Source organism: Peromyscus californicus, unplaced genomic scaffold (assembly GCF_007827085.1).
Source record: "Peromyscus californicus insignis strain IS unplaced genomic scaffold, ASM782708v3 Scaffold_10__1_contigs__length_136768540, whole genome shotgun sequence".
In the NCBI taxonomy this organism is placed as follows: Eukaryota; Metazoa; Chordata; class Mammalia; order Rodentia; family Cricetidae; genus Peromyscus; species Peromyscus californicus.
Genome location: NW_026294391.1, coordinates 100,142,471 through 100,152,895, shown reverse-complemented (window position 1 = coordinate 100,152,895; position 10,425 = coordinate 100,142,471). Strand labels below are relative to the sequence as shown.

At 47.4% G+C, this 10,425-nt stretch overlaps 1 protein-coding gene across 2 annotated transcripts; it reads right to left on the bottom strand.

Moving 5' to 3' along the window:
• Positions 1–5,893: 5,893 nt before the first annotated feature.
• Zcchc12 (zinc finger CCHC-type containing 12) lies at positions 5,894–9,091 on the bottom strand. Of its 2 annotated transcripts, none has more exons than XM_052746753.1 (4): positions 8,881–9,091; positions 8,466–8,526; positions 8,129–8,263; positions 5,894–7,721 (listed from the first exon to the last, which is right to left on the bottom strand). In XM_052746753.1, exon 4 carries the CDS (start codon positions 7,611–7,613, stop codon positions 6,405–6,407), a length of 1,209 nt encoding a protein of 402 aa, XP_052602713.1. In that variant the 5' UTR covers positions 7,614–7,721; positions 8,129–8,263; positions 8,466–8,526; positions 8,881–9,091; the 3' UTR covers positions 5,894–6,404. The 2 variants fall into 2 exon arrangements, with proteins under 2 accessions (XP_052602713.1, XP_052602724.1); XM_052746764.1 differs by having other exon boundaries at positions 8,466–8,523.
• Between the last annotated feature and the right edge of the window lie 1,334 nt (positions 9,092–10,425).

Here is a 10,425-nt window from a genome sequence, read left to right as displayed (position 1 = left end):
ATTCCAGTTTTTCATTGCTACCAGTGAAAACACAAGACTGGTAGCTGGGAACATAGCTCAGTTGGTAAAGTACTTGCCATGCATGCATGAACAGCTGTGTGTGGGTCCCCAGAACCCACATATAAAGGCTGAAGTACATCATACTTGTAATTCTAGTGTTGAAGAGGTAAGACAGACAGATCCCTAGTACTCACTGGACAGCCAGTGTAACCTACTGATAAGCTCCAGTCAAGGAAGAGATCCTGTCTCAAAAACAATGTGGAAGTTACCTGAGGAACAATGTCCAAGGTTATATTTGGTTTACATATATACATGCAGCACATGCACACACACACACACACACACACACACACACACACAACACACACATACACACACACACATGCACCCAAGACATAAACATGTACACACACACAAGTGTGGGTGGATATCTTTGTTCATAAATTATTTTGTTCAATTAGTTTATCTGCATCAATTTTAGGACTTACATTGCTGGATCCAGAGATTTTTCTGTTTTAAACCATTGCTGCATTCCTTAATTGACCTATCAGCAAGAGTGTGTCAGTGCCCACCCAGTCTTACCAGTGGAATGGGAGAGAGACTATTTGCCCTTCTTCTCCTCATTAGGTTTTTATTTTTATTATCTTTTCCCAGAAATCACATTTAAGAATGAATATGAGATGAAGATTCTTTCAGACTCTGAGAAAGGACTTTCCTGAACAGATCATTTTTCTCTGTCATGTTTAATGACAGACATGAGACTAGGACCATGCTACCGACTGGCTTGGTAAGTAACAATTAGCACAGTGATAATATGACCAATGGGATGATTATATATTTGAGCTCATTGTCCTAGAAGAAACATCAGCAATGACCATTTTGAAAATGTGTATGGATGTCTTGCCTGCAAGTGTGTCTGTTCACCTTATATATACCTGGAGACCTTGGGGGTCAGAAGAGGCCATCAGATCCTAAAGTTGGAGTTACAAATGACTGTGAGCTGTCATGTAGGTGCTTGGAAACAAATCTGGGTGCTCTAGAAGAGGATCCACTGCTCCTCATCACTGAACCATGTCCTGTAATGAGTTTTGACTCTGGAGAGGCAGATCGGAAGTTCAGTTCTATCTGTAGCCCATACTGGCTGTGTGATGTTCGAAGAGTGACTGAATTCATCGCACCTTGATGTCCTTGACTCTAAAGTAGAGCTCGTGAACAGAGTAGCTATCTAAGGGCACAGTTGTGGGAGACTGTTGTCAGCCAAGCTGTCAGGCCTGATCTGAGATGAACTGCTGCAGGAGGCGATCCATATATCCTTTCAGGATGAAGCCTCAAGACCCAGACCTACACTCTCTGTCCCACCCCACCCCTCTTTTGTCCTGTCCCTGGGATCCCTGGTTGTGGCAACACATACTTAATTGGATAGTAAGGACTTCTCAGACATCAATCACGCCTCCTTCCTGCCATGCACTGGGGAAGTTCTGTGTTACTCCAAGATCCACCCCCCACCCCAAATGCCTGTCACATATTACTGGGGATAATGGCTTTGATGGTTCTGAGCAGTCTAAAAAGACACGGGAAGCCTTTAAGATGTAAAAAAAGGAGCAATCGCCCCTCCCCCGGGATGCACAAACCACACCCCCTGCCATGCATGGGTAGTGGGGGTGGCATTGGGCTGGCCTAGGAAATCCACTGTAGTATTCAATAAATCCTCTCTTACCTTCCTACCATCCTTAACAAATCTCAGGCATTCCTGAACATGACAGTCTTATCATGGCTGCCAGGGACCAGGCTCAGTGGAGCTCAAGGAGCGTGACTATTATTACATCCTCAAATGAGCTAAGGAAGCACAGGGTGCAGCTCAGGGACAGCACTTCATTTCTTCTGTCCTTCCTCCTAGAGCAGATTAAAACACATTCTAACCCAGCAGTTGTCATTTCTCAAGAGCCTACAGTGGGTTAGCCCTGTCTTAATTTCATATTCAAAGCACATCTACTACCAGCAGCCCTTGTGTGTAAAAAGACACATCACATGCCAGGGTGCTATGAACCCATGAGGCAGGGAAAAGGTTGAGGCTTGGGAGTCAGTAACCCTAGAGCAGTGGTTCTCAACCTTCTTAATGCTGTGACCACTTAGTACAGCCCCTCATGTTGGGGGGACCCCCAACCATAAAATTATTTTCATTACTACTTCATGACTATAATTTTGCTACTGTTATGAATTGTAATGTAAATGTCTGTGTTTTCCAATGGTCTTAGGAGACCCCTGTGAAAGGGTCATTCGACCCCCAAGTTGCTCAGCTTACAAGCCTCACAATTCCAGGTGAGTTTCTGAGATGTTCAGTCTGTTTCCTCATTCCAGAAATAAGATCATGGGCTTGCCTATTTTATAAGATTGGTGTGATGGTAACTGAGCTGATATAGTTAATAGTTAAATTTTTAGTGGTGATATTTATTCAATTTTTATTACAATTATACAAGGGCCAGAAAGAGGAAAAAGATACAAAAGAAACAGAGAAGAGAGTACCAAAAAGGCCAGAGACGGGGGAGCCATGAGAGAAGGGTGTCATGGAAACCAAGGGAAAAGATGCCAGGAAAAAGGGAGACAATATAAAAGGCCACTTAGAGGCCAGGTGCTTCTGACGAGACAAAAAGCCATTTTCAGCCCATCGTGACCAGTGAGGGTGGAGGCAGAAGAGAGAGAACAAGGTCATAGCTTGAAAGGAAGGGTATTGTAGCACAAATGTCCTCCCAAGTCACCTTTGTTTAGCAGTCTCACTGGTCTGAGCTGGATACCCAGGTATCCAATCGGAGAAAAATGGATTTTTCTCGCATAAAGGAAAAGATGCTGTCTCATAAAATGAAGGAAGGAAGAGAGGCGGGGGAGAATTTCAGGTCAGCAAAATAAAAAAAATTAATTAAGCATTTTGAACGTGCACAACAGAGGGTGGGGGGGGGCATGAGAAAGGCCAAAGGATCCCAGAATGGATTTTCTAAGCACTGCTCTAGCTCCAGTGAGGGGGGTCTTGGACAGCCAGGATTTGTTTCTTTTCCTTTCTGTGTTTCTACCCTGCCTGGGGCCAGAAAACAATGCTGGCAGCATAATCTATGTCTTTGGATCAATCATTCAACAAGTATTTGAAGGGTGGAGTTGAATAAAGTTCATCTGGAACATGGAACTTTTTTTTTTAACTGTACCAGACACTGGGGACAGGTATTCAGCAAAGGATAATGTGATCCTTAAGTCTCCATTGTCAACCTGACTGGATTTAGAATCCCCATGGGAACATCTCTCGGGATGTCTCTGGGTTTCCAGAAAAGCTCAGATGCAGAGGGAAGACCCATCCTGCATGTGGGCAGCACCATCCATCCCGGGGGGCTGAAGTCCCAAATTAAGATGGAAAAAGCCAAGCATCAGCCGTTGCCTCTCTCTGCTTCCTGACTGAAGGCCCAGTGTGACCAACCGCCTCACACTCCTTCGGCCGTGTGTTTGCCACCTTGATGGACTGCACTCCCGAACTGGGAGAGAAAACAGACCCTTCCATAAGTTTCTTTGGTCAAGTATCTTGTCGCATCACTGAGCAAAAGTAACCCATCCAGCAAGTGTCCAGGGGGCAGGTGGAGAGTAAGTTACAACGTGTGCGAACTGGAGGGTATTGGACGCTCCAGTGGCTTGAGGAGCCTGAGAAGCCAGAGCAGCTTCCTCCTAGAAGCACAGGAAGTCACCTCTCTGGCTCTGGAGAGTGCAGTGGCTGCCAGAGATACACAGGGGCTTTGGAGGGATGAGAAGGCTGGCCCTCTTGGGTCTTTGTTCAGACCTGAATTCTAAACTAAAGGGTCAGAAGCAGCAGCGATCCCTCCCAGTGTCCCTCTGGCCATGAGTGTTCAGTGGCTGAGGTTTAACACATAAATGAATGCTGGGGAATGTGGCTCGAAGAGACAGGGGTGGTGGCGGTTGTCAGGACAGATTGTGGGGTCATGGAATTGAGCAAGAGTGAGAAGCTAGGAGGAGCTGAGGTGGTTGTTCTAGAAAAAAAACTTGAAGTCAGGTTCTGGACAAAACCTCTTGTAGGTAGCCCTTGGTGTCTGCTACCTCCTCCAGGTCTCAGCCTGAGGTCTCTTGCTACTTCTAAGTGGACCATCAAATCCCAGCAAAATGACACTCCTAATACCTGCCTCAGAGACAAACCTGGGTCACTCTTGGTTCAGCAAAGGTCAGGTTTCTGCAGGAAACCCTATGTCTGTTATTCCTACCAGGATTTCTGTCCCTGCCAATCTCCATGTGAGTCTTCCTAGCCCTCGTTCCCTCATCCCTGTCCCCTGACCCATAAAGCACCACGCTTCTCCCCTGACACACCAACTCCCACTGCTGCATACTCTTATTCTCTCAGTTCTGTGGGGCCTCTATTTCCTACATGATAAACGTTCTCAGGGACTCAGACGTCTGAATCCATTTCACTCTCTCCACACTGCCTTGCCCTGACAAGCAGACTGCTGTCCTTTGCCTCTGTATGAGTGGATTGAATTGGAAGTGATCTTACGTTGATTTGGGGTTTGGGGTCCTTGGGCTCCTGTGGCCTATCATTTACCGGCTGAGGATTGGGCCACTGTCAGGAGCAGAGAGCTTGCTGATGCTAACTAAAAGGAAATGCTCTCTTATTTCCTTAATCATGGAGGCAGCAGAGGGTAGTATCGGCCCACAGAAGAGAGCAGGATGCCCAGCAGCACCAGCAGAAATGTAAAGATGCTACCCAAAGGGAGAAATGCCCTTCCTAACATGAGCAGGAATTGAATCACTGCAATTCCTATGTTGGGCTCCTACCTCAGCACTGGGCTGCTCCTCTAGCAGACTGCTCTGGAATATTAGAGAAGAAAGCCATGGAGATTTGTCAGTCAGTGTAGGTCATAATTTGGCTCTACAGGCAGGGAGTCAGTCAGTTGTGGCAAAGGGATCCTTTGCTTTAGGAGATTTATTAAGCCTATTTTCTTCCTTCCTTCCTTCCTTCCTTTTTTTCTTTCTTTCTTCGTGTGTGTGTGTGTGGGGGGGGGGGGGGTTATGGTGTGGTGTGTGTGTGTTTGTGTGGTGTGGTGTGTGTGTATATATATAACGTGGTGCGTGTGTATGGTGTGGTGTGTGTGTGGTGTGGGTGTGTGTGTGGTGTGGTGTGTGTGTGTGTGTGTGTGTGTGTGTGTGTGTGTGTGTGTATAGTGTGATGTGTGTATATATGGTGTGGTGTGGGGTGTGTGTGTGTGTGTGTGTGGTGGGTATTAAGCCTAGAGCTTTATGCATGCTAAACAAGTGCTCTGTATTTTATTTATTTATTCACTCATTTATTTATTTATCTTTCGTGTGTCTGTGTGTGATGGAGATTAAGCCTAGAGCTTTATACATGCTAAACAAGTGTTCTCTTTCTCTCTCTCTCTCTCTCTCTCTCTCTCTCTCTCTCTCTCTCTCTCTCTCTGTGTGTGTGTGTGTGTGTGTGTGTGTGTGTGTGTGTGTGTGTGTGTATGTGTGTGTGTGTGTGTGTGTGTGTGTGTGTGTGTGTGTGTGTGTGTGGTGGGGTTTGGGCCTGGAGCTTTATGCATGCTAAACAAGTGTTCTGTCATTAAGCTAATTCTTTTATTTTAATTTTAAGACAGGTCTAAGTAACTTTCCCAGTCTGGCTTTGAGCTAACTTTGTTGCTCAAGCAGACCTCGAACTCAAGATCCTCCTGCCTCAGTCTCCCAGGTAGCTGGTGTTACAGAACTAGATCACCGGGCCTGGCTTTTTTCTCATCTGCAAATCAATGTTTATTAAAAACAAAACACTTCAGAATGTAATTCCACCCCTTTATACCTTCTCACCATATTGTTCCTTTTCCTTTGCTTCCTAAAATAATACCACAAGACATTAAAGTAGATGCTGACACATATCTATCTATTTATTGACAAACAAAGCCACAACATACATTTTGGTGAAAAAATACAGCATATAGAACAACACGAATATTTGATCACTTTTGTCTATACACATATCTATCTAGGAACATAGGTACAGAGAAATATTTAGAAGGATAGTCACCAAAGGGCTTATAATTGTTACACGGGGTAGAGAGTATTGGGTAATTTTTACTTTTTTTCTTTCTTACTTGAAGCTTGAACAATGGACAATAGCACTTTCACAAAGAGAATAAAGCCACCAAGAAGATAGGTGCACACAGAAAGTAGATTCGGGCAGTGGGGAAAGGGAAGGAGACCATAGGTCAGGCCATTGCTCTCTACTGTACTGGTGTTCACAACCCTTTCTCCACCCCAAAAGAAAGCCACTTTGTGGATTTGTTCATGCAATTAGAAGTCTGTCTCCCCAACTTTTCCATCATTGGACTCTGAGTACAGGTAAGGGTTAATTCCAGCCTGGAGGATGGCATCTACTGTAGTTCATAGAAGCCAAAGTGTTCCCCAAAGGCCTCTCTTGCCCTCTCCTCCTCTGAATGAGTCAGCTCCTGTAGGGTGATGATCAGATTCTCAAAAACCTCCGTCTTATCGGTCTCATTGTCACAGGTTTCTTTGGAGTGACCATCCTCACCACAATGGGCGCAGTTGACTGAGAGCTTTCGCTTCCTGGTTCTACGCAGCTCCCCCAAACTATTGTTCTTACGCCCAGCACCGCTGCTGGTGGAAGGAGCCTGAATCTCAGAAATGTTGGGGGACTCAATGACCAGCACTTGGTCCTCGGATATAGCCCTGCCTAGGAAGGGAGGGGCACTAGTGGATGGCAGTGGTGGGTCCTCGGACTCCACCAAGATCACATCCTCATCTGAGTCATCCGGAGAGTCATCTATCTCTATCACGTTGCAGTCAGTACTGCTGACCATGATTGGTGGGGAGCCCTGAAATGCCATAGGACTGAACACCCCCTCCATCATTGACTCAGATCTTCTGGGCCGCTTTCGCTGATTGAAAGTGTCATCCCAATCCTCCTCCTCCCTTATCATCCTGATCAACTCCAGGAAATCGGGAAGGTGCTCTGGCTCATTTCCATACATTCTGAGAAGCCCCTTAAGCCGGAATCGAAGGTCTCTACTCAGCTCAGCTCCAACAAGGAGCTGATGCAGGCGAGCCTTGTTTGCCTCTCTCTCGGCAAAGACCCCTGCCTGGATGGCATTCTGCAGCTGCACCTCTAAACGGATCACATACAGCGATGGTTTCTCTCCAGGGGTCTGCACAGTGTTATAAAATTTACCATGGGCTGCCACACTGCTCTCAGACTCCCCAAAGACCAGTTTCATTGCCCGCAAAAATTCTGCCACATTTAGGGTGGGATTGGCAGCATGGAGCAAACGCATGACCTCCCGGGCAGGGCCCCTAAGGGTTCTCATTAGACGCCTGACCTTTTCCTCCTCAGGCATATGCCACTCAGGCAGGACCCCAGTGACCTGGCTCAGCCAGTTTTCAAAGGTTTCTTCCCCCTGGGCTGGTTCTGCCCTCCCAGAGAACAACCTCATGTTTCTATCTGCCATGTTGGCCATTAAAGGACCAAGACTCCTCCCCAGGGACCTCAGCATGGAATGAGCCCAAGGTGGCAAGGGTGAGTTCTGCCCCCGGCTGTTACCCATACGTGCAAGGATGCTAGCCATGCCTGACAATGGCAATAGGATATCTTAATACAAGATGCTCAGGGCGTTTTAGAAAAAAAAAAATTGCTTTCTCTTCAGTCACGCAGTAGTCTCCAATCTCAGCAGGGGCTGCAAAAAATAAAACGGGAGGGGGGATTAATAAGGGAACAGGCTACAGTTGTGATTATCGTACCTCAATAGCCCATATCCATCCACTGTCCTAAAAATACTGGGAAGGAGACCAGTTGCAGCCTCCTGGAGCTAGCTGATGTCTCTGTACTAACAGAGTGCTTTTTACAGTCACGTCATCCATACCCTCCCACCAGTCCTGTGAGAGGGAGGGCAACTGTTGCTTCGATTCTAGATTTAACGGTGTGTGGAACTGATGTCGGGCTCTCAAAATAAAGCACAGTGGTCACAAAATTCGCAAGGGTTAAAAAGAGATCTCACGATCTCTGGTCTCAACCACACTGCCCATCTCAAAGCTCCCAGACCACCACCCCCGCCCTCCAGCCCGTGATTTCTCAGATTCTTACACTAGCTAGGAAACTGGAGTAAGTCTTTATTTCCAGCCTCTGCAACCTGTGTCCTCCCGTGAGAAAGCTCGCCTTCAGAGTACGTAGATCTCAGTCCACAGGGTGTCGCAGATCCTGGTGCTCAGGATTTCAAGACTGCGCCACAATAGAGGAGGGAAGGGTCAGAAACAGACTCCATCGTCATCGTCATCCCGATACTCCCTCCCCCTCCCCCTCTTCTCCCGCCTCTTCTGCTGTCACCAGGCAGAAAATTCCCTCTCGCACCTTCTGAACACAATCCAAAATGATAACCCCCCCCAAAAAAAACGCATTGCACCCCGAGACGCCATCAGCCTACCCAGCTCTAACAATCAGCTGCACCGAATTCAAGTTCAGATTTCCGCTTTGATGGGCCGCTACTGAGAAAGGAAACATAAATTGGACACACCCACCCCCACAGTGCCTGATGAAATTAGAGGAGATGCATAGGGGGTTCCAGGCAAACAGAATTCCTTCTCCCTCATCCTCCAGGTGGCCTCTTACCCCAACCCCTTCCCTGGCCAGGCAAATCCTACCAAGTGTCATCTTCCAGGTGAATCCCAATGCAGTCAGGCCATGCAAACGCTGCCAGCTTCTCAATTGCTGATTCTCCAAGACCGGAGCCACCTAGTACCCTCGGGCTTCCCCGCCCCCTCCCCTTTTCCCCTTTCCTCACCAAGGAATCGCGTCCCCCTCCCCCACCCCACCCCCACCTTTTTTTTTTTTTTTTTAACCTGCGATCCGCTGGTGGACAGCAGCTGTTGCGACGTCTTCAGCTACAGAGTCTGCCTTTCAGTCCCGTCGCCCTGCAGGGAAAAAAAGGGCTGGCGCTTCCTGAGGCGCTAGGCGACCCGAAGCTACCAGAAAGAACTGCTTCACCCAGCCACCTACCCAGAGGTAACCGGATCCCAGCAGCGCAGTTCCCAGGGCTGCGGCAGAGCTTTTATCAGCTGCCCACCCACACAAAAGAGTTTGACGAGCGGGCTAGCGGAGCCAATCAGTGGAGTGCGGGGGCGGTTCCTAGTCCAAGGGTCCGAGTCGGGAGGGGGAAGCAGGGAGGGAAGAAGGAGAAAAAGACGCAACAGGCCTCACCAGCCATAGCCAGTGACGCTAGGCTGGTTTAGAAAGCTAATTTGCATTGTACCCCTGGGTTTGTGACTCTGCCCCTCCACTCTTCCCTTCTGCCTCTCCTTTTCTCCCTAGCCTCAGTACTGTGCCTTGAGGCCAGATGAGTGTGTATGACAAGGTGGAACCCAAATCAGGTTCACGACAGTAAAAGGAGGTCGATATTAGGCTCCTTAGCCGGCTACCTCAGAACTGTTTGGGGAATTGGGCAGGGTGATGAACATCTGTAGTCCAGCTCTCTAGGGAGGTAGCAGCAAGTGAGTCAGACATTCGATGCCAAATCTGTGCTACGTAAGATCCTGTTGAAAGAGCTATTTTGAAGCTACCTGTGGTAGCCTGCGCCGGTAATCACTGCACTTGGGAGGAGTGGCTAGGAGGATCAGGAATTTAGGGCCAGCTTTAGCTACATAGGGAGTTCCAGACCAGCCTGGGATGTACATGAGGCCCTGGTTCAATGTATATGGAAAAGAAAACATCTTTGGAATCTTGTTAGGAATGCAGGCAGATTCTTAGATCCCATTTCTGGGGGATTCTGGTTTACTTAGGAGTTTAGGGCATGATTTTATGTTTTATAATTTTAACCAGTGATGTAGTTGATGCTAAGGTGTAAATAATCAGAAGGGCCCAACTCTCCCGAAGGGCACATGGTTAGGGGTTAATTATTGTTTTATTTTTATTTTGTTTCTTTGCTTCGTTGTTATTGTTGTTTTGAGACAGGGTCTCACACTATATCCCAGACTGGTCTGGAACTGCCAATGTAGCCCAGGCTGACCTAGAGCTAGTGGCAATCCTCCTGTCTCAGCCTCCCAGCTATTGCTGTTACAGGCTTGAGCCACCATGTCCAGTTTAAACACCGTTGAATATTACTACAAAGAATGTTAATTTCTTTGATCTTTTTATAAACATCTTTTCAAGTTTGCTTGTTGTTGTTTCTGTGGATGAGCAAACTGCTGGGAGTGGACCATCAGTTCCCTGGGATGACTGCTCTCAGACCCTTCCCTTATACCTACCTGTCTGCCTTGACGTGGCAGCTGTCAGCTAATTGGTCCCTTTGATAACAGCCAGACTATACTCAAGGCAGTCCATCTACTTTAAACAGCCATGTCCCTCCAAGGAAACCCCACTCCAGCTGCAAGGGACCCTGCAACCATAGG

Excerpts from the sequence above, each read along its gene's own strand:
- Zcchc12 (XM_052746753.1), bottom strand. The coding sequence starts at position 7,613 with ATGGCTAGCATCCTTGCACGTATGGGTAACAGCCGGGGGCAGAACTCA.